This window comes from Oncorhynchus tshawytscha, linkage group LG08, assembly GCF_018296145.1.
Source record: "Oncorhynchus tshawytscha isolate Ot180627B linkage group LG08, Otsh_v2.0, whole genome shotgun sequence".
Taxonomy (NCBI): domain Eukaryota; kingdom Metazoa; phylum Chordata; class Actinopteri; order Salmoniformes; family Salmonidae; genus Oncorhynchus; species Oncorhynchus tshawytscha.
Window position 1 is genome coordinate 71208746 of NC_056436.1, and position 27878 is coordinate 71236623.

General features: G+C 41.1%; 2 protein-coding genes across 2 annotated transcripts in view; both read left to right on the top strand.

Moving 5' to 3' along the window:
- The first annotated feature begins 7528 nt into the window (after nucleotides 1–7528).
- rnf4 (ring finger protein 4) lies at nucleotides 7529–10334 on the top strand. Its single transcript, XM_024428946.2, has 8 exons — nucleotides 7529–7683; nucleotides 8356–8468; nucleotides 8852–8990; nucleotides 9067–9143; nucleotides 9310–9322; nucleotides 9455–9578; nucleotides 9793–9844; nucleotides 9971–10334. The coding sequence occupies exons 2-8, from the start codon at nucleotides 8457–8459 to the stop codon at nucleotides 10118–10120; spliced, it is 567 nt and encodes a 188-aa protein (XP_024284714.1). The 5' UTR covers nucleotides 7529–7683; nucleotides 8356–8456; the 3' UTR covers nucleotides 10121–10334.
- A 7313-nt stretch (nucleotides 10335–17647) lies between these two features.
- Nucleotides 17648–27878, top strand: part of fgfrl1a (fibroblast growth factor receptor like 1a) — a 160566-nt gene continuing 150335 nt past the window's right edge. The window contains exons 1-2 of the mRNA XM_024428945.2: nucleotides 17648–18163; nucleotides 19270–19366. Of these exons, the coding sequence (XP_024284713.1) occupies nucleotides 19303–19366 (64 nt within the window). The 5' untranslated portion in view covers nucleotides 17648–18163; nucleotides 19270–19302. The remainder of the gene's footprint in view (nucleotides 18164–19269; nucleotides 19367–27878) is intronic.

Sequence of the window (27878 nt, forward strand, 5' to 3'; positions counted from 1 at the left end):
TCAGACTGTTAAACAGCCACCACTAACATTGAGTGGCTGCTGCCAACACACTGACTCAACTCCAGCCACTTTAATGATGGGAAATGATGTAAAATATATCACTAGCCACTTTAATCAATGCTACCTAATATAATGTTTACATACCCTACATTATTCATCTCATATGTATATGTATATACTGTACTCTATATCATCTACTGTATCTTTATGTAATACATGTCTCACTAGCCCCTTTAACTATGCCACTTTGTTTACATACTCATCTCATATGTATATACTGCACTCAATACCATCTACTGTATCTTGCCTATGCCGCTCTGTACCATCACTCATTCATATATCTTTATGTACATATTCTTTATCCCCTTACACTTGTGTCTATAAGGTAGTAGTTTTGGAATTGTTAGCTAGATTACTTGTTGGTTATTACTGCATTGTCGGAACTAGAAGCACAAGCATTTCGCTACACTCGCATTAACATCTGCTAACCATGTGTATGTGACAAATAAAATTTGATTTGATTTGATTTAGCAGTAGAGGAATGGTCTTTATCATGAGGTTTCAAGTTATCTGTCTCAAGGTGCTTTTGTAGCAGTAGAGGAGTGGTCTTTATCATGGGGTTTCAAGTTATCTGTATCAAGGTGCTGTTGTAGATATATGGCGTGTAGAAATTCGAAGAGGGTGGCCAGCAGAGATAGGTGGGATGGGCTGAGGGAAGCTGAGGGTTGGGATGGGGAACTGGAGACATGTGGGAGTGGAGTTGCTGGACAGAGGATAGAATGACAGAAAGATAAAAGTCAAAATAAACAAAAAAAGAGTATGTTTGAATGACACTGAGGGGCAACACTCTTACATTTAGTGCCGTGCAGGTATTTGTTCACGTGTAAACATGCATATACACACACCTGTATTCAAACGCACACGTGCACAACCACATGGACACACACACACACATACACGCATGTAAATAGTGCCACACATGCACTCAAACGTATACAGTTGGCCTTTGTTGTCCTTGATTGTCTTTTGTTTTTGCATTGTTGTTTTCCTTTGTTTTTCTCTTGTTCCTTTTGTTGGTTGAGTTTTTATGTGTGTGTGGGGGGGGAAGGGGGGGGCTATCTTGGATGGTTGTTGGCCTGGCAGTTAGGCGCTTGGGCCAGAGGCCGATAGATCGATGGTTCAGGTTGGAGATCTATCGACACACCCTTGGACGGGGCGCTTGACCTTGATTGCTCCTGTGGGTCGCTCTGGATGGGAGTCTGTTAGTTGACTGAATGTAATGTAAATGTTGAGCGGCTTCACTACAGGTAAATTGTATGTTTTAATATTCAATATTCAACAAGAAAAATGTGGTATTAAAATGTTGTTCTGTTGGATTCTGGCTCATACAGGAGTTAATGGAAATAATATAGTAGATATAAAAGCAAAAAGTAATAATAATAATAAATAATATTGTGGATATACAGGTGGAGTTGGGTTACATTTCTGGCAGCGACAATGGGATGAAAGTAGTAAGGCCAGACAGTTTTATAGTACTAGGAAATCTGTATGGGAGATAATGTCATGTAATGGGAACAGAAGGGAGGAAGTTATGCTGTGTAGGATGAGATTAGGGCATAGAGGATTTAATTCCTCTTTGAAATTTACAGGGAAACATGGTACAGGAATGTGTAATGGCTGTTTGGTAGAGGAAACGGTTGAACATTTATTATTATTTTGTGAAATGTATGATGTAGAATGGTAGAGGTTGTTTGACAGGGTCAGAGAGGTTGGACAGGAATGGTGAGTGGATGGGTGCGGTGATGGGAGTAGTGAGGTTTGTAGGGAATGCTTTTATTCAATTAGAAATTCTGGGTTAGTTAAGAGAATATAGAGGTATAGATAGGTTGTGACCGGCCTCACACTCCAGTGCAGCAGGTGGTGTATGCAACTGTCATTTGGTTGCGATTCGCCCCAAAAAACGTAAAGAAGAAGTCGTGAAGCCCCAGTGGGGTGCAGAAGGAGCAGGCGGCCGTGGGAGGAGGTCGAAAATGGAGGCGGATAGTGCGGACTAAATGGACGAAATGGAGAAAAAGTTGGTGAAGCAACAGCTGTGCTGGAATGAGAACAATATGGGTGTCAGTTCTGATGGTATGGAGCGGGAGGAAGAGGGTCAAGGACCGGAATGGTCAGTACTGGAAAGACGTAGGAAGAAGAGAGATCATGAGACAGAAAGCAGTGAAGCGTCGAGTGAAGAAAGCATAAAGAGGGCCAAGGTAGGAAGCAAGAGTAATGATGTGTTGGAGTTGAAAGTGGTGAAAGTGTTTGAGGAGACCACAGGGCCTCACTTACAACCTATCCAACTAACTACTGCCGTAGAGAAAGAGGTAGGTGAAGTGAAATTAGCTCGGCCCATTGGAAATGGTAGATTGTTAATATTGTGTGGTAGCCACGCTCAGCAAGGGAAGATTTTGAAAATGGAAAAACTTAATGGGAAGAAGATTAAAAGCCAGGCAGGTACCTGGTGCATATGCTAGACTGAGGGGAGCCATCACTGGGGTCCCAATATCTATGTCCATAGATGATATTAAAGAAAATGTGAAGGGAGGCAGAGTGATTGAGGCCAAAAGGCTGATCAGTAGGAAAGAGGATCAAAGAAGTGAAAGCTTATCAGTGATGCTGAGGTTTGAGAAAGTCTTTCTGGGAAAAGAACAGAACGGATTCCTTAGTCTCAATGTTAGAGAATGTGTCCCATGTGCACTGCAGTGTTTTAAATGGCAAAGAATGGGACATGTAGCTGCTCAGTGTAAAGGAAAGAAAAGTGTGGAGGGAAGGTGAGGGGGAGGGTGTGGTAGAAGTTAGTAGGGATGTATTTGTTTTTTATGTTCATTGTAGTAAAGCATTGGGCAGATCACGATTGATCGTACATTCAGCACAGTAGGTGGCGGCATGCACTTAAACGATTGTTTGCGGACCGCCATGATATCATAGAAGAAAAAGAAGAAGAAGAAGAAGAAGAAGAAGAAGAAGAAGAAGAAGAAGAAGAAGAAGAAGAAGAAGGGGAAAAAATGAAAATAAATAAGAAAGGAAGAAGCCCAGAGCTGGGCATGTTGGACTGGGACACGTTTTAATACAGCCTCTCATTTTACAGTGGGACTGCCATGGATCTGTGTAGCCTAGTTATGCTAATATATTTGAGACCAGTGTATTGCAGTTCATTTCATACTTGACTTAATAAATCAAATATATTTGAGTAGTAAACAGGAAAACAACTAGTCCCAGACAGTTCTCAATAGAACATACCAGAGGGGCATCGTTTACTAGGCTATCTAAATTATAGGGATCATAGGTTACCACAAGTCTTGGAATACATTGAGTTTGTTGACAACACAGACCATGGGATGCCTTTTCACACGGATATTTATTTGTCAAAGGTCCTTGGTGGGTCTGTGTAAATAAACTATGTGATTATATTGGAGACAGGTTTATTGCGGTGAATGTCATCTGTTAATTTACTGTTATAGTATTTCTAAGTAGAAGCCATATCAGCCAGGGAAAATAATTGTTCTCACTTTATGATAGAACATTCAGATTTTCTGCCTGACTGTGGCACTCTTTACCTGAATTGTTAGAATTTTCTTGTGATCACAACAAAATACTTATTTTGCTCAAATAGAGATAATTAGTTTTCTTTGAAAAGATGGTCCTGGCTGAGAATATAACATTCTGTTTTCTGCCTGAATGTGGCGCTGTTTGCCATAATTCTCTGGATTATTTTGTGACCAGAACAAATCTTCTTATTTTACTCAACTACAGATTTAATTAAATGGTGTGTCTTTGAAAAGGTGGGCCTGGCTGACATGAAAAATACATTAAGGGGTCTCCCGAGCGGCACAGCTGTCTAAGGCACTGCATCGCAGTGCTTGAGGCGTCACTACAGACCTGGGTTAGATCCCAGGCTGTGTCACATCCCGGCCGTGACCCTGTGGCGCACAGTTGGTCCAGCATTGTCCGGGTTAGGGGAGGCTTTGGCCGGGTGGCTTTACTTGTCTCATCGTGCTCTAGCGACTCCTTGTGGCAGGCCGGGCACCTGCAGGCTGACTTCAGTTGTCAGTTGAACAGTGTTTCCTCCAACACATTGGTGCAGCTGGCTTCAGAGTTAAGCAGGCGGGTGTTAAGATGCGCGGTTTGGCGGGTCATGTTTCCGAGGACACATGACTCGATCTTGTCCTCTCCCGAGCCCATTGGAGAGTTGCAGTGATGAGACAAGAGCGTAATTGGATCGCAATTGAATATCACTAAATTCGGGAGAAAAAGTTTGTAAAAAAAAAATATATTTTTAAAGACATTAAGGGGAAAGGATCCAGAGGCTTATTATCATTCTGCACATCTCTTTATTTACAATGCTGGCTGCCATGGTTAACACAAACACAGGACATTGAATGCTACCTGAATTGACTCAACAAGATCAAAAAGGTGTGTATCTGTGTTAGTCAGATTATCCAGTGTCCATAGCAACACTATTGATTATTCTCTACCCCCAGTGTATGTAGTGTACTATGGTGTTAGTCATGTTCTCACTAACAGTCATCTATAATCTCTCTCTGTCTCCCCTTCCGGAGGGCCTGAGGCTCTTGGACCGCGACTGAGGACACCTTGGCCTGACACCTGGACGTGCCTGGCCCTATCCCACCTGGCCCCGCTCTACCTGCCTGTTATTTTAAAGTCCACAATTAACATGTACAGATCTGGATCCATTGTCTTACCTACTACTGCAACAACTTGTGTCAATCATTTGACCTTTTATGGAATATTATTTTTTACTAATGACTCCAAGTTTTGTGACTATCAACATTGGCTGCATATCCATTGTCCTTCTTCCAAAGTGTGGACATGCACATTTCTTCTCATCTCAGGGATTTAACAATGATGTAAAGTAGCTGAAACTAATGCTTACACCTATCCAATGCTTGGATATCCATGAGGAGAGGGATGGACAATTGGTATGCAGCCATTGATTTCAGGTGGCTTCATCAACAGATGGGATGTGTACCAAATGGCAACCTATTCTGTATATACAGTTTATTCGGAATGTATTCAGATCCTTTCCCGTTTTTCACATTTAGTTACGTTACCGCCTTGTTTTAAAATGGATTAAATACATTTCCTCATCAATCTACACATAATACCAAATAATGACAAAGCGAAAACAGTTATAAGAAAAAAATATTCTTAGATTCTAAAAAAGTATTCAGACCCTTTGCTATGAGACTCGAAATTGAACTCAGGTGCAGCGACGCTCCCCATCCAACCTGACAGATCTTGAGATCTGTCTGGTTAAATCCTCGTGGATTGATGAGGAATTGAAAAATGGTATGGTTGAGAGGGATGAGGCAAAAGGAATGGCAAATAAGTCTGGCTGCCCAACTGATTGGCAAACATCCTGCAAGTTGAGAAATCATGTGACTAAACTGAATAAAAAGAAGAAGAAACTACACTATGAAACAAAGATAAATGACATAAAGAATTAAAGTAAAAAGCCTTGGAGCACCTTAAATTACATTTTGGGCAAAAAGGCAAACATCTCCATCGTTCAATGAATCAGATGGCTCATTCATCACAAAACCCACTGATATTGCCAACTACTTTAATGATTGTTTCATTGGCAAGTTCAGCCAATTTAGGCATGACATGCCAGCAATAAACGCTGACACTACACATCCAAGTATATCTGACCAAATTATGAAAGACAAGCATTGTCATTTTGAATTCTGTAAAGTGAGTGTGGAAGAGGTGAAATAAATATTGCTGTCTATCAACAATGACAAGCCACCGGGGTCTGACAACTTGGATGGAAAATGACTGAGGATGATAGCGGACGATATTGTCACTCCTATTTGCCATATCTTCAATTTAAGCCTACTAGAAAGTGTGTGCCCTCAGGCCTGGAGGGAAGAAAAAGCCATTCAGCTACATAATAGTAAAGCCCACCTTTACTGGCTCAAATAGTCGACCAATCAGCCTGTTACCAACCCTTAGTAAACTTTTCGGAAAAAATTGTGTTTGACCAGATACTATTTGGATTGCCCCCCTCTTTTACACTGCTTCTATTCTCTGTTATTATCTATGCATAGTCACTTTAATAACTCTACCTACAGTACATGTACATATTACCTCGACTAACCGGTGCCCCAGCACACTGACTCTGTACCGGTACCCCTTGTAAATAGCCTCGCTATTGTTATGTTACTGCTGCTCTTTAATTATTTGTTACTATTATTTCTTATTCTTCTTTTTTAAAGGTATTTTTTAAACTGAATTGTTGGTTAGGACTTGTAAGTAAGCATTTCACTCTAAGGTTTGCACCTGTTGTATTCAGCGCATGTGACAAATAAAATGTGATTTGACTGTACACGTACACATGGATTTTGTGTTGTAGATATGTGGTAGTAGAGTAGGGGCCTGAGGGCACACACTTAATGTGTTGTGAAATGTGTTGTGAATATATTGTAATGTTTTTTTTAATTGTTTAACTGCCTTACTTTTGCTGGACCCCGGGAAGAGTAGCTGCTGCCTTGGCAGGAACTAATGGGGATCCATAATAAATACAAATACACCACATGCACTGGGGATAGAAAATAATCAATAGTGTTGCTATGGACACTGGATAATCTGACTAACACACACACACACCTGTTTGACCTCACTGAGTCAATTCGGGGAGCATTCAATGTCCTGTGTTTGTGTAAACCATGGCAGCCAGCATTGTAAATAAAAAGATGTGCCAAACGATAATCAGCCTCTGGATACTTTCCCCTTAATGTATTATTCAGGTCAGCCCACCTTTTAAAATAAACACAATTCCATTAAATCTCTAGCTGAGTAAAATGAGTGGTTTTGTTCTGTTCACTAGACAATCCAGAAAATAACGGTAAACAGCGCCACATTCAGGCAGAAGACGGAATGTTAATATTCTAAAACTAATTATCCCTATTTGAGCAAAATAAGTATTTTTGTTGTGATCACATGAAAATCCTAAAAATTCAGGTAAAGAGTGCCACAGTCAGGCAGAAAATCTGAATGTTCTATCATAAAGTGAGAACAATTATTTTCCCTGGCTGATATGGCTTCTACTTAGAAATGCTATACGAGTAAAAGAACAGATGACATTCACCGCAATAAACCTGTCTCCAATATAATCGTATAGTTTACACAGACCCACCGCGGACCTTTGACAAATACACCTTAGGTGAGAAAAGGCGTCCCATGGTCTGTGTTGTCAAGTAACTCAATGTATTCCAAACACTGGCGGTAACCAGATGATCCCAATAATTTAGGTAGCCTAGTAAACGATGCCCCTCTGGTATTTTCTATTGTGAACTGCCTGGAACTCGTTGTTGTTTCCCTGTTTACTACTGAAATATATTTCTACTTAACTCAAGGACGAAATGAAATGCAATACACTGATCTCAACTAGGCTACACATGACCATTGTGGACCCATTGTAAAACGACAAGTTTAAAAGTCCCAGTCCAACGTAACCCAGCTCTGCCCACCGGGGCTGCTGCTGCATGTTGTTCATTCTATGAAGGTGGGGCGTGTGGATGCGATCAGCCAACCCAAACCCAACCCCAAAGAAGAAGAAGCGTTTCCCGTTGTATTTGGTTAGCAGGCTGCAGGAGAGAGGAAGTTGATTTTCAAAAAGTATGTACCATTTTAAACCTGGATTATTTATAATTTAATACATCTAGCTGTCACTCACCTAAATGCTGAATGTTTTTGTTAACGTTAGGTTAAGATGACTCGGGTTGTAAACCTATTTTACAAGGAGGTAGAGCTTGCATAGGAGCATGTTAGCGTTATTAGCTAAATTAGCTGGCTTTGCTCGTTAGCTAAAATGTTAATTCTCGCTACTATAGCTCATGTTTTCATTATCCACTGCATTTGTGATAATCAGATACTTTAGCTAGTTGTTTAGACGCATGTCATGCTTTATAAACCGTGTTAATGACCATGTTCTCGGGATAAACCTACGCTTCTTGATGAGCTGCCCAGCTCAGACCCAGCTAATATGCAAGCTAACCTCATTAACTTAGCTAGCTAACTAACCAGCTGTTTTTGTTATCACAGCAGCTAAACCACACAATTGGTTAGTTATGTTTGTGGATAAACGTAGCTAGTATATAAACTCACGTTTTATTTCTCTAAGCAGAGATTGAGATGGATTGTGGAGCTGTTTGGTTTTATTAGCTAGCTAATGTTAATAGGTTTCTATTTTTCAACAACAACATATTGTAAAGCTCATGCCTAGTGTGTGTTGTTTATCAGATGTGACTGCTTGTTTTGTAACGTCATTGGTTTATTTTATTTCCCCAGATTACCGTTAAATTGGTCTCGAGTTTGAGTCGGAACAGATGTAGATTTATCAGCGTGTACTATATTTTACCGATTTTCATCCACACCTTTCCCATCACAACATGAGCAGTACAGTAAGTTCTCACATTTACATCCCTCGTTTTTTTTTAGACACAGAGAAAATGTCAGTTCTGCTGAGCGCAACGTTGTGAAAATTCCTTGCAACTTCCAGTGTGCGTTTACTGTGAACACTGAGGCTGTACCCGCTGAGGCTATTTGGTCATAATGTAGGCCTACCAGAGTGGCCTAACGTCAAAAACGACGGAGGAAATGCATCCCATAACATTTTTACCATGTAAATGGCTGTTCTAGCATTCAGCCTACGGTAGCAGGCAATGTGTAGTGTTTGTTGTAGGCCCACATTCCTGCCACATGATAACCCTCCAAAACCTTCAGTTTCATTTTCACTTAATTAAGCAAAGGGGTCTGGTTACTAAAAAGCAGTACTTTGTCACAGACACAGAGGAAGAGAAGGACTGGAGCCCCCTCAAGTTCCAGACGCACAGCCAAGAGTAGCAGAGTCACCACCACTATGCCACTTCGTGCAGCAGCCGCTGCTGAGACCATTGCTGTGCTGGAGAGCAGTAGGACGAGCAGTGAGTACCAATGGCTTTATGCCTTTCTCTCTGGTTGATTATGGATAGGTTTCAAACCCTTCTTTTGGCTGTGCAGGTGAGGAGGTGGTGGACTTGACATGTGAAGGTTCTGAGTCAACTGTGGTTGACTTGACCAACAATGATTCTGTGGTGGTGAGTTTGGGAGCTCTCTCTATGCAAATAATGATGTATGCATTAGCTGTTTTAATTGTATTGATAACAATAAGCGTTTGTCACTGTTTAAAGACTGAAATGTTGACATTTTATGTTTCTATTCTCTTCTTTTCCACCACTGCATGATTGCGAATGGGGAAACCAGGTTGTCGATGAAGGTAATTCATTGTTTTCCTCAATCACAGAGATTAAGATTAACTATGTTTTCACCCTCAAGTAATCATTCATCACTACATCAGACAAACTCTGTTAGAAAAATGCATGTTTATCTGCTAAATGGCATATATCAGGGCTTCAGGGCAGACGTGGACTTGGCGGTGAGAGTTACGTGCTGAGCAGTGATGAGGAGGGGGATACCAATGGGAGCCTCAGTGCTGATCTTCTATCTTCTCTACAGGCCAGCAGTAGAGCCAGGTACTAACAACCTCTGACATGATAATCTTATCAGATGACCTATAAAAAAAAAACATTTAAAAAAACAACAACAATTTTACTAGAATATTTGTGTTAAGGCACATAAAAACATCAATCTCATTCATCCATTTATCCAATCATAATATTGGCATGTGACCACTGAAATCATGACCTTGGGTTGCGGTAGATCCTGATGGTCTGGTGTTCTCCACAGGTCTACGCCAGGTACAGTCAGCTGCCCAGTGTGTATGGACTCCTATGCTGAGGTAAGAGAAGCATACATCATTGTGTGTGTGAAGGTGACTATGCCAAACTGTTTCTGTAATTGCTGTGTAGCTACCAGAATGTGAAGTTGTCTCTTCAACTAAGATTCTGTTTTCCTCTTCCTCTAGATCATTGAAAGTGGCAGACTAGTGGTCTCCACAAAATGTGGTCACCTTTTCTGCAGTCAGTGCCTCCGCGACTCACTGTCGAGATCCCACACTTGCCCAACCTGCAGAAAGAAACTGACCCACAGGCAATACCACCCCATATACATCTGATGCCAAACACCCATGACTCATCCACCCACTGGTTTCACCCTCCAAACCTGCAACACTTTGAATCATACCTGACTATCACTGCCCCCTACTGGACAAGCATACCTTTTTGTTTACATACACATTCAACCGATGTTTCTTCTACAATGACTCTCTCATGCCAGCAGACATTCACCTACATTTAAAAAAAAAAAACGTATTCCACCTATTCTCGTACTGCTGGTCATTAATTTCACAGTAATCAGATCGTTGTGGATCTGCATCACCAGTGACCACAACCAAGAAAAAACTAAGCTCAGAAGCTATATTACCTTTTGATCAGATACTGTTTTAATGAAATGCCACATTTTAGAATTTTATTTTAATTTAGCAACTTGGTCTTTTTATTTTTATCTTAAGAAGTCACATGTTGTGTCGATGGCAATAGCACATGTGAATGGCACTTAAGTTGCTCTATGCAGAAATCGCGCCACCATTTCCTATATGCTAAAACTCTAATAGTTAGCCTAATATCAGTTTATATGACAAAATAAGCTAGTATAGTGTAGAGAATCATTGTACATCTAAACCATTGAAATATATTTTCCATAACCAAAAATATTGTTTCAGCTTTTTTAAGCTTGTGTACAAAACTGAACGTAAGACTCAAACAGAACATAAACATAGAAATAGAACAGATAAAAGCGGTATTAGACTTGCTTTAAAGTAGAATAATAGATCTATGCGAATTTGGTCTGGTTGGTCAAAAAGTTACATGTTGCCACAGGAGACCCAACTCTAACTCCAGTAGAAGCATCTGATTATTGCTGCTGAGTAGGTGGCTGTCTGAATGGTGGGTGTTGCTTGAATTTGGTCATCACCATTGTAAATAATTTTGTGTGTGTGGATAGAGATAGATAAAGGATAAGTTAATTTAAGGTTCAATAAAAATGTTGATTGAAAGTATTGTTTCAGGTATCTTTGTGACAGAAACTAGGAGAGTGCATTGTTGAGCACTCATGCTAACCTGAGAGATCTACAATTCCTGTCAAAAGTTTGGATGTACCTACTCATTCAAGGGTTTCTTTATTTGTACTATTTTCTACATTGTAGAATAATAGGGAAGACATCAAAACTATGAAATAACTCATATGGCATCATGTAGAAACTGAAAGTGTTAAACAAATCATAATATATATTTTATATTCTTCAAAGTAGCCACCCTTTGCCTTTATGACAGCTTTGTGTTCTTTCAACCAGCTTCACCTGGAATGCTTTTCCAACAGTCTTGAAGGAGTTCCCACATATGCTGAGCACTTGGCTGCTTTTCCTTCACACTGTGATCCAACTCATCCCAAACCATCTCAATTGGGTTGAGGTCTGGTGATTGTGGAGGCCAAGTCATCTGGCGCAGCACTCCATCACTCCTTCTTGGTATAATACTGTGGTAGACATGCTTGTTAAGTGTGCCTTGAATTCTGAACAAATCAGACTCACCAGCAAAGCACCATTGCACCTCCACCATGCTTCACTGTGGGAACCACACATGCGGAGTTCATCTGTTCACCTACTCTGCGTCTCACAAAGACACTGGTTGGAACCAAAAATCTCAAATTTGGACTCTTCAGATTTCCACCGGTCTAATGTCCATTGCATGTATTTCTTGGCCCAAGCAAGTCTCTTTGTATTGGTGTCCTTTAGTAGTGGTTTCTTTGCAGCAATTTGACCATGAAGGCCTGATTCACGCGGTCTGAACAGTTGATGTTGGGATGTGTCTGTTACTTGAACTCTGGAGCATTTATTTGGGCTGCAATTTCTGAGACTAGTAACTCTAATGAACTTATCCTCTGCAGCAGAGGTAACTCTGGGTCTTCCTTTCCTGTGGTGTCCTCATGAGAGCCAGTTTCACCATACCGCTTGATGGTTTTTGCGACTGCACTTGAAACTTTTAAAGTTCTGGAAATGTTCTGTATTGACTGACCTTCATGTATAAAAGTAATGGTGGACTGTCATTTCTCTAAGCTTATTTGAGCTGTTCTTGCCATAATATGGATTTAGCCCTATTTGGTAAAATACCATCTTCTGTATACCACCCCTACCATGTCACAACATAACTGGTTGGCTCAAACACGTGAAGATGGAAATAAATTCCGCAAATCAACTTTTGCCAAGGCACACCTGTTAATTCAAATGCATTCCAGGTGGCTACCTCACGAAGCTTCATGAGAGAATGCCAAGAGTGTGCAAAGCTGTCATCACGGCAAAGAGTGGCTACTTGGAAGAATCTCAAATATAAAATATATTTTTATTTGTTTAACCCTTTTTTTGGTTACTATGTGATTCCATATGTGTTATTTCATAGTTTTGAGGTCTTCACTATTATTCTACAATGTAGAAAATAGTAAAAAGAAAAACCCTTGAATCAGGTGTCCAAATGACTAGTACTGTGTATATATACAGTGCCTAAGGAAAGTATTCAGACCCTTGACTTTTTCCACTTTTTATGTGACAGCCTTATTAATGATAATCATAATGATGATGTGAAAATAAGTAATCCATTTTCTAATTGTAAAAAATAAAATACCTTATTTACCCAAGTATTCAGACCCTTTGCTATGAGAATCAATTGAGCTCAGGTGCATCCTGTTTCCATTGATCATCCTTGATGTTTCTACAACTTGATTGGGGTCCACCTGTGGTAGATTCAATTGATTGGACATGATTTGGAAAGGCACACCTGTCTATATGGTCTCACATTTGACAGTGCACGTCAGAGCAAAAACCAAGCCATGAGGTCGAAGGAATTGTCTGTAGATCTCCAAGACAGGATTGTGGAGACGCGACTTCTTGATGCTGGCCTTCTAGGCAGAGTTGCAAAGAAAAATCCATATCACAAACTGGCCAATAAAAATAAAAGATTAAGATGGGCAAAAGAACACAGACACTGGACAGTGGAACTCTGCCTAGAAGGCCAGCATCCCAGTCGCCTCGTCACTGTCGAAGTTGAGACTGGTGTTTTGCGGGTTCTATTTAATGAAGCTGCCAGTTGAGGACTTGTGAGATGTCTGTTTCTCAAACTAGACACTAATGTACTTGTCCTCTTGCTCATTTATTCACTGGGCCTCCCACACTTTCTATTCTGGTTAGAGCCAGTTTTAGCTTTTCTGTGAAGGGAGTAGTACACAGCGTTGTACGAGATCTTCAGTTTCTTGGCAATTCAATTTCTCACATGGACTAGCCTTCATTTCTCAGAACAAGAATAGACTGACAAGTTTAAGAAGAAAGTTCTTTATTTCTGGCCATTTTGAGCCTGTAATCGAACCCACAAATGCTGATGCTTCAGATACTCAACTAGTCTAAAGAAGGCCAGTTTTATTGCTTCTTTAATTAGCACAACCGTTTCAGCTGTGCTAACATAATTGCAAAAGGGTTTTCTTATGATCAATTAGCCTTTTAAAATTATACACTTGGATTAGCTAACACAACGTGCCATTGGAACATAGGAGTGATGGTTGCTGATAATGGGCCTGTGTGTGTAGATATTCCATTTAAAAAATCTGCCCATTCCAGCTACAATAGTCATTTACAACATTAACAATGTCTACACTGTATTTCTGATCAATTTTATGTTGTTTTAATGGACAAAAAATGTGCTTTTCTTTCAAAAACAAGGAAATGTGTAAGTGACCCCAAACTTTTGAATGGTAATTTGTAACTTTTTAAGTATTTAAATATGTTGTACTACCAGCTACTTTTGGCTGACTCATTTGTGGCATGCATTCCCTCAAATCTCCACTAAGAGTCACTATCTTTTTGCACATGCTCTCAGTTGTCCAAGAATCCATAGGATAAACACAATAGCAGCCTACCAAGGTCATTAAGACATTTCCCTGTTTATGTAATTAAAGCATATAAATAGCATAATATCATTGAATATTTACCCATTTTATTTATCAGGATTTTAAAAAACATATATATACAGGGCATTCGGAAAGTATTTAGACCCCCTTGACTTTTTCAACATTTTGTTACGTTACTGCCTCATTCTAAAATGGATGAAATGAAAAATGTAAATTAATCTACACACAATACCCCATAATGACAAAGTGAAAACAGGTTTCTAGAAATTTTGGCAAATGTATTAATTAAAAAACAGAAATGCCTTATTTACATAAGTATTCAGACCTGTTGCTATGAGACTCAAAATTGAGCTCAGGTGCAACCTGTTTCCATTGATCATCCTTGAGATGTTTCTACAACTTGATTGGAGTCTACCTGTGGTAAATTCAATTGAATGGACATGATTTGGAAAGGCACACACCTATCTATATAAGGTTTCACAGTTGACAGTGCGTTTCAGAATAAAACCAAAGCCATGAGGTCGAAGGAATTCTCTGTGGGACTCCGAGACAGGATTATGTCGAGGCACAGATCTGGGGAAGGGTACCAAAAAAATGTCTGCAGCACTGAAGGTCCCTAAGAACACAGTGGCCTCCATCATTCTTAAATGGAAGAAGTTTGGAACCACCAATACTCTTCCTAGAGCTGGCTGCCCAGCCAAACTGAGCAATCAGGGGGGAAGGGATTTGGCCAAGAACAAAATGGTCTTTCTGACAGAGCACTAGAGTTCCTCTGTGGAGATGGGAGAGCCTTCCAGAAGGACAACCATCTCTGCAGCACTCAAGCCTTTATGGTAGAGTGGCCAGACGGAAGCCGCTTCTCGGTAAAAGGCACATGACAGCCCACTTGGAGTTTGCCAAAAGGCATCTGAAGACTTTCAGACCACGAGAAACAACATTCTCTGTTCTGATTGTTGAACTCTTTGGCCTGAATGCCAAGTGTCACGTCTAGAGGAAACCTGGCCCCATCCCTACAGTGAAGCATGGTGGTGGCGGCAGCATGCTGTGGGGATGTTTTACAGCAGCAGGGACTGGGAGACTAGTCAGGTTTGAGGGAAAGATGAACGGAGCAAAGTACAGAGATCCTCGATGAAAACCTGCTCCAGAGTGCTCAGGACCTCCGACTGGGGCGAAGGTTCACCTTCCAATAGGACAACGATCCTAAGCACACAGCCAAGACAATGCAGGAGTGGCTTCGGGACAAGTCTCTGAAGTTCCTTGAGTGGCCCAGCCAGTCCCGGACTTGAACCCAATCAATTATCTCTGAGCAGCAATGCTCCATATCCATCCTGACAGAGCTTGAGATGATCTGCAGAGAAGAATGGGAGAAACTCCCCAAATATAGGTGTGCCAAGCTTGTAGCGTCATACCCAAGAAGACTCGAGGCTGTAATCGCTGCCGAAGGTACTTCAACAAAGTACTGAGTAAAGTGTCTGAATACTTAAATGTGATATTTCAGATTTTTATTTTGGACTAAATAACAAAGGTTCACATCTATCTACACACAATACCCCATAATGACAAAGTGAAAACAGGTTTTTGACATTTTTGTAAATAAAAAACATAAATACCTCATTTACATAAGTATTGAGACCCTTTGCTATGAGACTCTAAATTGAGCTCAGGTGCATCCTGTTTTTATTGATCATCCTTCAGATGTTTCTACAACTTGATTGGAGTCCACCTGTGGTAAATTCAATTGAATGGACATGATTGGAAAAAGCACACACCTTTCTATGTAAGATCCCACAGTTGACAGTGCATGTCAGAGCAAAAACGAATGTACTTGTCCTCTTGCTCAGTTGCACATTATGGGGTGTTGTGTGTAGATTGATGGGGGGGACAATTTGATCAATTTAGACTAAGGCTGTAACGTAACAAAATGTGGGAAAAATCGGATTATTTTCCAAGTGCACTGTAAGCATGAGGGCTATACAATATACAGTTTATTATAATATATATTGATAATATAGCAGCTGTTCTATGTCAATGGATTCAACTTTTACTTGAGGGCAACTATTGAACTTTGTCTGTGTAACAATCCCCTTCAGTTGTTTCCTGTGCTTTAAAGTTTGAGAGCAAAGAAGCAAACATTGTTTTGACTACAAGTCCCTTCATTCAAGTAGGATCAATGATAATTGATATATTGGTGACAAGGTCCTCTCCTCCAGTGAGGTTCTCAACCTGGGTGTGATATTTGACAGTCCACTCTCGTTTGAGGCGTACATCAAAGGTGTGACCAAACGTGAATTTTTCCATCTACAGAACATTGCCAGGTTACAACCTATGCTGTCACAACCTGCAGCTGAACGACTCCTCCATGCCTGTATCTTGCTCTGCCTGGACTATTGAATAGCTCTGTTTGTTGGTGCGTATGCCATGTGTCTAAACAGGCTACAATATATCCAGAACTGTGCTGCACGTGTCCTCACCTACACCTCCCTCCGTGAGCACATCACTCCAGTGCTGTTCAACATCCACTGGCTCCCCATATGCTCATGCATTGACTTTAAAATCCTGATTCACACCTACCAAGCTATCCACAACTCTGACCCAAGTACCTGTCTGACATCCTATCATCCTGCAGCCTTCGCTCCTCCAGGTCCATCTCCCTTCAGCATCCCAACATCAGACTAAAAACTATGGGTGACAGAGCTTTCAGTTGTGCAGCTCCTCATCCTCCTCATCCTCCTCAACGCACTTCCAGTCACTGTCAGGGCTGCAGAGTCTCTGGCCTCATTTAAGGAACAGCTAAAGACAGAGCTCTTCAGAAAAGTGTTCAAAGACCTCTGTTAATTCAGTTCTCCTGCCCACCGGATCTGACGACACCTGTATATAGCTTTGATTGTTGTCTGCTTTCAATCGTCTGTGTTTTGGATTGTTTTCATTATTATTTGTACTACATTTGTTATTTTCTTCAGCGCCTTGGGTGTGAGAAGCACCGTACAAATCAAATGAATTATTTTTATGCGGGTTGATCTAATGTTCCTTCTCAGTGCATCGGTGTGTTACTTGATGAATTTATTACGAACCACATGGGACTGATTTCCTGGACACAGATTTAACCTAGTCCAGGAGTACATTCTCAATGGAGATTTTACATGGAGCTTGTTTTAATCCAGGATAATGCTTCATCTGGGTCTGATAAAATGACACTTTGTCATATTACATTTATTCTTTAAATGACCATTTTCTCTTATGAATGTTTTTGACCAATTTTCTAATGCTAGGCCAGTGTGTATTTTTAACACCCAAACCATACCATTTCAATCTTTAATCAATCTGTCTGATTACATAGTGGGAATAGAAATTCAATTGAATATTAACTATCAATACATTGTAATTACATTATAATGCATTTATTACATTAATGTTTTATTGTTATACATTTTGTGATTATGTATATTAGCCTATATATATATTTTATTTTTATATATATATTATATATATATATATATATATATATATATATATATATATTATATATATATTTGTATTATTATGATATAGTCCATGTTTTCAGCAGAACTGCCTTAAATGTAGGCTAATACGAAAGAGTTAATTCTTAAAATTTGTTGAGTAGCTGTGACTAGGGCTACACTGTGATTGGGCAAAAGTTCCGAGCTTGGATGGACCGCCTTTCCCTCGGCTGTTTGTTTGCCTGCGGTCGATTACTGGATGGCAAGGTCTGTTAGCTCAATTATTGCAAAAAGGTATTTGGATGCAAATGAAAATTGCGAAAATAAATAAACAGATTAGGCCTACAGCGTCTCTTCCGAAATTCATAAGGGTAGGAGTTAACTGTAGACTACCGCGAGCAGAGGACTTTTATTTATTTAGTTTTTACGCACGCGTTCTGTCCGGTGAGGTGGTCTCACACGAGCGTTATGTGATGACTGTCATTCAAAAAACGAACTAGATTTGATCTCTCGCATGTTTGATATTAACGTTCAATAGTGTTCTTTGTATTGGAGGGTACATTTTTTTTCAATAACTGAGCCACAGGTACTTGAGCGACAGTGCGTGCAGTTCAACATTTAGTGGATATTGATTTGTTGATTCTTTGGATTAGATCACCTTTGATGCAAATGTAAAGGCAATAAGAATGATAGACTTTCCGTTAGTGGGAAACCGATTCAATACAAATCATTGCTGCAGGACATTTCAGGTAAGTCACTACTTACTAACTTGTATTATTTTAAGATGGGTTATTGGCCCTGGTTACAATGTGATTCTTTTTAAGCAGCTGATTTTAGAAGGATGCATGTTTGTTTTAGAAATGCATAAGTAGACAACTTTTAATTGATACTACAGATTATTACTAATGTTTTACTAATAGGACAGTACACAGCTGTATTGCACAAATCAAAATGTTTGTGTTCATCATAAATTATAGTTAGTCTATATTACCTTATAAAAGCTATTATTTGTTGTCCACTTTTGAGTGGAAAATGTTGTCATTCCACTGATTCACCATGTCTCACTGATCTAGAGTGGAATGTAGCCTAGTGGTTAGCGAGTTGGGTCAGTAACCGAAAGGTAGTTCCCAACCTTCCTAGTCGACTATGTGAAAACTCTGTTGAGCAAGGCACTTAACCCTAATTGCTCCAGGGGCGCTGGACAATGATGACCCTGGCCTCGACCCAACTCACATATGACATGTTTATTTTATGATCTATGTGGATGGTTCATTAGCAGCTAGATTAACTGTAGTTTATACATCAGCATCTATAACCAATTCTAATACAATGAGTTAGGAGGACATGTCTCGTTCCCCAATAGCAGATGCTTTAATATAACAGTCAATGTTATGTTATGTTGATAATTCTTATCACAGATTAAATTCAAAACTCTAAAGGATGTTCATGATTTCAAATGACTTACAATTTGATGTACACAATGGCAGAAATAATAACTCCTCTATCCAGAAACAGAGGGTCATATGAACAGAATAAGAGCTGCTCGTTTGAATGAAGATCATAAATAAAAAGCCTAAATGGCTTTTCCAGAAAGACATTTTCTAATGTTGGGAACAGAAGTCTTGTATTTTCCAGTTAAATGATTAACAACTTGTTTTAATGTCACTAGTTACAAGACTGTAAGTCTGTTATATTTACACAATGCCTTGGCTATCCCACTTCCAAAGAAACGTCTGTGAGATAATATTGTTGTTGTAAAACGGTATCCAGTAGTTTAGAGATGATGTGGATTAAACCAGTATGTGTTGTTGCATCTCGCCTCACTGTGAATTGTCTTGTTTTCTCATTATCCCAGATTTGAAGTGTTGAAACCTGCGATCCAGAAAGAATGGGGCATTTATGGATTTGCCTGCTCATTTGTGAAATAATCCTGTTGTCGGACTGTGCACGGGGTGAGTAGTAACTTAGTAGTAAGCAACAATAACAACTGAAAGTGTTTTAAAGAGTAACTTTCATGAAAACTTTTTTTGATGGAAAACCATGTTTAAGGCTAAGTTATAGTGAGACACCTGCGTTCTGGTCTTCGTTTTGACAGTTCATTGCAAAAGTGATATATTTTGGTCTTTTAGTAGTAAATCTAGCTCTTTCCCCCTAGCGGTTCAACTCTACCATTGACATTTTGTGATGTAGAGGCACCTTGAGAAGGTGCCTCTACGTCATCTTAAGGTAGGGGTTCGGTATGAAATACACTCCCTTCTAGATGTGCTGGGTGGTACCACCGCAAGGCTTACTATAAAAGCAGGTGACAGCGGGCCTTATTTGCCAATGGTCTTGGTAAGTGGAGTGTGCCAATATATATATGCTTCCTTGAATAGACTACTGACGTTACACAACATTCTAAAAGGCAGTCGGGCACATTTCCACATATGACCAAATACAACGTTTTTCCTTACCATTTCATACATATCTATGGGCTTTTACTAAGGGAAAAAAAATGTAAACGATGAGGATTATACGTTTCTATTCGTAGCTACATCCATCGTAACAAGAAATGGATGACATTGGTGGTCGTGTCAACTCATTGTATTTTTTCCTAACCGCTATGACTGGTGGTGCAGGCTGCTAAGACAGTTGGCTCATAGTTCAATGGTTGAGATTTCTAATACCACATGGGGCAGATATACTCGCAATGCACATCATTTTATTATCAGAGTGTTCCAGTGTACTTCTGGTAAGTATGCTTTCGTGAAAAAGTGTTGGGATCAGATACAATTAGTTTACCCTACCCAAAAATGAATATTTATGAGCAACCTTTCACCTGAAGTAGATCTGTAGGCAACCATCTTCAAAAAGTGCCTCACCACAGTGAGGACTGATGATATCTACGATATGTAGGCCCAATTTTGTATTTTTCTGTACAAAATTGTGGTTGTGTAACTCAAGCTAGGGGTATAGTCCATTCGGGCTTAGTGCCTACCCTCCATTTTCTAACGGACCCTGCCTAGATCACACCTTTTGACTGCAGCGCACTATGCAAGTGTCAAGTGAGGTGCGCAGATAGTGTACTCCTCACCCTCCTGCTGCCCAGCCTCCTCACCCTCCTGCCACCCAGCCATCTCACCCTCCTGCCGCCCAGCCTCCTCACCCTCCTGCCACCCAGCCTTCTCACCCTCCTGCTGCCCAGCCTCCTCACCCTCCTGCTACCCTGCCCAGCCTCCTGCTGCCCACCCTCCTGCCACCCAGCCTCCTCACCCTCCTGCTGCCCAGCCTCCTCACCCTCCTGCCACCCAGCCTTCTCACCCTCCTGCTGCCCAGCCTCCTCACCCTCCTGCCGCCCAGCCTCCTCACCCTCCTGCTGCCCAGCCTCCTCACCCTCCTGCTGCCCAGCCTTCTCATCCTCCTGCTGCCCAGCCTCCTCACCCTCCTGCTACCCAGCCTCCTCACCCTCCTGCTGCCCAGCCTTCTCACCCTCCTGCTGCCCAGCCTCCTCACCCTCCTACTACCCAGCCTCCTCACCCTCGTGCTACCCAGCCTCCTCACCCTCGTGCTACCCAGCCTCCTCACCCTCCTGCTGCCCAGCCTCTTCACCCTCCTGCTACCCAGCCTCCACAACCTCCTGCTGCCCAGCCTCCTCACCATCCTGCTGCCCAGCCGTAGCTGTGTCTGATCTAGACTCAACAGACTTGTAGTCTGCCTGTCTGTCTGTCTGCCTGCTCTGGCTTGCCTTTCTGTATGTCTGCCTCTCTGTCTTTCTGTTTGTGGGGAAAGCAAGGGGACATGGGGAGCCAAGCGCACATCGCTCAGGCAGATAGGATCAGCCAAGCAGTCACGGAGACACTTAAGCAAAAGTCAACAGATACCCATAGAGAGTAATGCGACTAGATTAGGCAATTTATGTTTGTTTGCTGTGCAATGCCACAGCGTTTCTGATCGTAAATGGAGCAAGGCGGCAAGGATAGCTGTGGGCTTAAAGGTAGACGACACAACCTTACTGGTCTTCCTGGTGATGATATCGAAGGGGTTCCTCACTGGGGTTAGCCTAGTTAGCGCCTCACTGGGGTTAGCCTAGTTAGTGCCTCACTGGGGGTAGCCTAGCTAGCGCCTCACTGGGTACACAGAGGGAGAGATAGACAATGGCATGCGGATATTAGAGAAACAAACTTCTTCCTTTCTTCATGAAGTCTGATATGACAGGTTTGATAAGACTAAGACAAACATGGTGGTTGTGCAGAAAACAAAATATCTCAGAGATACTGAAACCGAATCAGAGATTATTTCCCATGTGATCTGAGATACTTTGCACTCCATTTGACCCAATGCTGGGCTTTGGACATACTGTGGGGGGTCAACAATGGCAACTCAACATACAGTAGAAAATCTTGAGTCCACATCAAAACATATGCTGACATTCTATAATTATTTTGTGACCTTAGTTTCATACCTTCAGATGGGACCTTCAGGAGTAGAAAAGGAACATACTTTCAAAACTACAGGACATGTAACAACACTTTTCTTAGAGTTGAGGTTGATTGCTATGATGTGGAGTAGAGAATGCATTTTGAAAGGTTGCTGGTTCGAATCCCCAAGACGACTAGGTGAAAAATCTGTCTTTGCCTTGCTCATTAACCCTAATTGCTCCTGTAAGTAGCTCTGGATAAGAGCGTCTGCTAAATGACTAACAAAGGAACAACAATAACCCTTGACCCCATTTGAGTTCACCCCTCCTAAATAAGAGTTTGCTGTTCCTGTTTGTCCTTGGTGCACGGGGAATGCAGAACATCACGTCAGATGACAAATATTTTCCGCTACATGCGGAAGCACAGTTTGGGCCCAGCTGCCAGAGAGGCATATGAACTGTATAAGCTTATGCAAGGATTCAGGGTCTGCATGGTCGAGAGAGAGACTATTAATGTAGAAATGTGGGTGTTAACATCTGTGCCAACTAAATGGGGAAACAAGTAAGTCATGGGATAGTTACCATAACAGTTAGAAAAAACTAAATTATGATCACAAATGAAATTGAACTGTATTCAGCTTGGTATCGTTGTCTCGTTTAGTAAAGTCCGACTCATTATGACGTACAGGATCGTGGTGCAGAAAAGGTAGACTAAATACTACCAGCATTGCATTTAGTCAATGGAGACGGTCAGCCATATGGACACGTGGAGATGTGGGGGCTTTTGGAGGTGGAGCTGTTTGGTTTGTAGGGGCCTGCTGTGCTGTTTGTACAAACTAGGACCACCATGCGGCTACATGCTGGTGTGTCAATGAGAGGCAGCCCTCCAGGATTCATGACTGAGCATCTGGACACACCTTTATAGAGTAAACCACCAAACGGGCTGATGCTCTAAATGTATTCAATGAAAATCAATGCAGCTTGCTCATCTAACTTTCTAACCCTCTCTGAGCCTTCTAAAAGTGAATAGAACCTGAGATGAGGTTGAGTCCCTCTCTCTCTCCTTCCTTCGTTCCATATCTCCCTCCATCGCTCCCTCCTTCGATCTCTCTCTCCCTCCCTCCATCTCACCCTCTTTCCGTCCATCCATCCCTCCCTCCGTCCCTCCCTCCCTCCATCTCTCCCTTCCTACCTCACAATCCTCCCACTGCAGCAGTTTATGGCTAGCCCTAAGCCAGAGGGAATGTGTGAAGTTAATTTAGAGTGTTGGAGAAACATAACTGAGCCACTGGGTAGCCTTTGGTCCCCTCACAGCTCTGTAGTATATCCACAGAGCCTGGAGTGTGGGTTAAGCAAACAGTAGTTACATTTAGAATAGGGATTGATACATATGTCTTGGTTAAAGTCAATGTTATTAACAATGACAAAGTGTGTGTATTGAGACAAATGTGTCATAAAATGTAAATACTATATTGCACTGTTATAATAAATTCCTATTGGCATTTCCAGGAAATGATGCACACAAAACCATCAGGCAAAGCTCAGACATAAGCCGTCTTCCAGACGTGACAAACAGAACTGAGTGTGAGTGAGGAAGATCTGCTCCAGTTCACGTCAATGAGGAGGATAGATCCATAGAGCAAGGCTTCTGTCAGACTACAGGCCATAAAGTGATTATTAGCATGTCAGATGGTGTTTACACAGCAACCATCTTTCTCTCGCTTCTCCTTATTAGCATTGGGCTGCTAATCACATTCCCCAGTAATGAAGCTGTGTTACCCAGGAGGTCGTAAATTGATTTAAGACTGGGAACAGCATGTTGCTGAGTTGAGGATGTGGTGATTAAGAAACAAAGTCTGGCTTCAAAAGGAACTGAATTAAACAGGAGCTCAGATAAAGTCAATGTTAGTTTAGCACGTCTGGTGTTTGTGTTTTAATGTGTCCATCAAGACACCTCAGGGGTAGGTTGATGGTTTTTATCCCACAATGGCAGAGGGTGGTATGGGGACACCCTGCACTAGTCCTCCTGGTACAGAATCATGGTGTTCTATGTGACTGGGATAGGTGCCCTGTGTAGGAATGAGGAGAAACAGCTCAATTAGAATAGAGGAGGGAAAGATAGAGAGTTCTCCTGCAGTCCAACTGGCCTACTGTTTTCACCAGTCCTCCCTGCAGTCCTCCAATCTTGTCTGACATGACTTCCATTAGGCTAGCCTGAAGCCTGTACCCCAGTCTGCGTCAATCCATGTTGCAAACACATTAGCCACTGAAGGCAACATCTTTATATTGTTGTGGATGTATTGGAATTATGCCACACCCACACTGACATACTTTCCAGCCTGAAATAGCCACAACATAGACAGACAGGCAGGCAGACTAGAGGTCTGTTGAGTCTAGGTCAGACACAGCTATGGCTGGGCAGCAGGAGGGTGAGGAGGCTGGGCAGCAGGAGGGTGAGGAGGCTGGGTAGCACATACTCTCACAGACAGTGCATTGTGTCGTACAGTGGTGAAACAATAGTTTATTGTTGGTGGCTGGAGCCTGTGTTTGGTCATTGCTACAGGTCAGAGGGCAGCAGGGAGTGTGCATGCCTGACCTTTCACCAGGGGCTTACAATAACACACCAGTCCTCCTGCAGATTCTGCTTTTTCTCCTCTTTGTGTGCCTTCAGAGAGTATTCACACCCTGGTACTTTTTCCACATTTTGTTGGGTTACAAAGTGGAATTAAAATGGATTTGATCGTCTTTGTCAATAATCTGCTCAAAATACTTTGTACTGTCAAATTTGAAGAAAAATTATAAAATGAATTTTTAAAAAATCTGAAAAATTGAACACGGTCTTGATTAGATACTGTAGAGTGCTGTGAAAAAGTATTTGTACCTTTTCTGATTTTCTTTTTTTTTTCTTGCTATTTGTTTTGTACTGAATGTTATCAGATCTTCAACCCAAACCTAAAATTAGATCAACTCAGGGAGCCTGAGTTTACCAATAACGAATAACAATTATACTTTATTTATTTATTCAATTTAACAAAGTTATGCAACACCCAATGCCCCTGTGTGAAAAAGTAATTGCCCCCTTACACTTAATAACTGGTTGTACCACCTTTAGCTGCAATGACCACAACCAAACACTTCCTGTAGTTGTTGATCAGTCTCTCACGTCGCTGTGGAGGAATTGCTTTCACTCAGCAACATTTGGGGTTTTCAAGCATGAACTGCTTGTCTCAAGTCCTGCCACAACATCCCAATCGGTATTAGGTCTGGACTTTGACTAGGCCATTCCAAACATGTTTAACCATTTTCATGTACAGCACATTCAGAAAGTGTTCAGACCCCATGAGTTTTTCCACATTTTGTAATGTTCTGCTTTATTGTAAAATGGATTAAATTAAATGTTTTGCTCATCAATCTACACACAATATCCCATAATACAAAGTGAAAACAGGTTTTAGAAACTTTAGCAAAATTGTAAAAATAATAATAATAATAATAATAAGTATTCAGACCCTTTGCTATGAGACTCGAAATTGAGCTCAGGTTCATCCTGTTTCCATCGATCATCTTTGAGATGTTTCTACAACTTGACTGGAGTCCACTTGTGGTAAATTCAATTGAATGGACATGATTGGGAAAGGCACACACCTATCTTTATTAGGTCCCAGAGTTGGCCGTGCATGTCAGAGCAAAAACGAAGCCATGGGGTCGAAGGAATTGTCCTTAGATTTTCAAGCCTGGATTGTGTCGAGGCACAGATCTGGGGAAGGCTTCCAAACAATTTCAGAAGGACAACCATCTCTGCAGCACTTCACCAATCAGGTCTTTATGGTAGAGTGGTCAGATGAAAGCCACTCCTCAGTAAAAGGCACATCACAGCCCGCTTGGGGTTTGTCAAAAGTCACCCAAAGGACTCTCAGACCATGAGGAACAAGATTCTCTGATCTGATGAAACCAAGATTGAATTATTTGGCCTGAATGCCAAGCCTCACATCAATGGCAGGGACTAGGAGACTAGTCAGGAATGAAGGGAAAATGAACGGAGCAAAGTACAGAGAGATCCTTGATGAAAACCTGCTCCAGAGCACTCAGGACCTCAGACTGGGGTGAAGGTTCACCTTCCAACAGGACAACGACCCTAAGCACACAGCCAAGACAGCGCAGGAGTGACTTCGGGACACGTTTCTGAATGTCCTTGAGTGACCCAACCAGAGCCCGGACTTGAACCCGATCAAACATCTCTGGAGAGACCTGAAAATAGCTGTGCAGCGTCGCCCCCCCTTCCGACCTGACAAAGCTTGAGAGGATCTGTAGAGAAGAATGGGAGAAACTCCCCAAATACAGGTGTGCCAAGCTTGTAGCGTCATATCCAAGAAGACTCGAGGCTGTAATCGCTGCCTAAGGTGCTTAAACAAAGCACTGAGTAAAGGGTCTGAATACTTATGTAAATGTGATATTCCTGTTGATTTTTTAAAAATACATTGGCAAAAATTCCTAAAAAAAGTTTTTTGCTTTGTCATTATGGGGTATTGTGTGTAGAAAAAAACAATGTTTTAATCCATTTTAGAATAAGGCTGTAACGTAACAAAACGTAGAAAAAGTCAAGGGGTCTGAATACTTTACGAAGGCACTGCGTGTTTTGGATCATTGTCTTGCTGCATGACCCAGCTGCACTTCAGCTTCAGCTCACAGATGGATGGCCTGACATTCTCCTGTAGACTTCTCTGATACAGAGGATAATTCATGGTTCCTTCTATTAAGGCAAGTCCAGGTCCTGAGGCAGCAAAGCATTCCCAAACCATCATACTACCATCACCATGCTTGGCCGTTGGTATAAGGTTCTTACTGTCGAATGCAGTGTTTGGTAACATTATGTCTGGCAAAAACAAATGTCATCCAAAAAGTTGACTCAAGTTTTTCAGAAAAGCACCTGGATGATCATCAAGACTCTTAGAAAAATGTTTCTTGGACAGATGATTCAAAAATAGAACATTTTGGCTGACATGGGTCCCATGAAAAAAATGAAATAAGTAAGTCATTGTTGTGTTATTTGTTATTTATCTAATATTAGGTTTTAACATTCAGTTTCAAAAATATGCAAAAGTAGAGAATATTAGAAACGGGTAAATACTTTTTCACTGCACCGTAAGTATTCACCCACTCTTAGACAATACATGTTAGAAACTCCTTTGGCAGCGATTACAGCTGTGAGTCTTTCTGGGTAAATCTCTAAGAGGTTTGCACATCTGGATTGTACAATATTATTCAAGCTCTGTCAAGTTGGTTGTTGATCATTGCGAAACAACCATTTTCAAGTCTAGCCATAGATTTTCAAGACGATTTAAGTCAAACCACACAGGAACATTCAATGTCGTCTTGGTAATCAACTCCAGTGTATATTTGGCCTTGTGTTTTAGGTTATTGTCCTGCTGTAAGGTGAATTCCTCTCCCAGTGTCTGTTGGAAAGCGGACTGAACCAGGTTCTCCTCTAGGATTTTGTATGTGCTTAGCTTAATTTTGTCTCTATCAAAAATAAAATCCCTATTCCTTGCCGATGACAAACATACCCACAACATGGTGCATCCACCACCATGCTTGACAATATGAAGTGTGTTAATCAGTGATGTGTTGTATTGGATTTGCCCCAAACATAACGCTCTGTATTCAGGATAAAAAGTGCATTTCTTTGCCACATTTTTTGCAGGTTTTGCAATTACTTAATTGCCTTGTTGCAAACAGGATACCTATTTTAGAATATTTTTTTCTGCACAATCTTCCTTCTTTTCACTCTGTCATTTAGGTTAGTATTGTGGAGTAACTACAATGTTGTTGATGCATCCTTAGTTTTCTCTTAGAACAGCCATTAAACTCTGTAATTGTTTTAAAATCACAATTGGCCTCATGGTGAAATCCCTGAGCAGTTTCCTTCCTCTCTGGCAACTGAGTTAGAAAGCACACCTGTATCTTTGTGGTGACTGGGTGTATTGATACACCATCCAAAGTGTTATTAATAACTTCACAATGCTCAAAGCGATATTCAGCGTCTGCTTTTTTTATTTTTACCTATCTAC

Excerpts from the sequence above, each read along its gene's own strand:
- rnf4 (XM_024428946.2), top strand. Across the intron at positions 8,991-9,066 it reads GGAGAGCAGTAGGACGAGCA|GTGAGGAGGTGGTGGACTTG; the intron begins GTGAGTACCAAT and ends TTGGCTGTGCAG. Across the intron at positions 9,845-9,970 it reads GTATGGACTCCTATGCTGAG|ATCATTGAAAGTGGCAGACT; the intron begins GTAAGAGAAGCA and ends CTCTTCCTCTAG.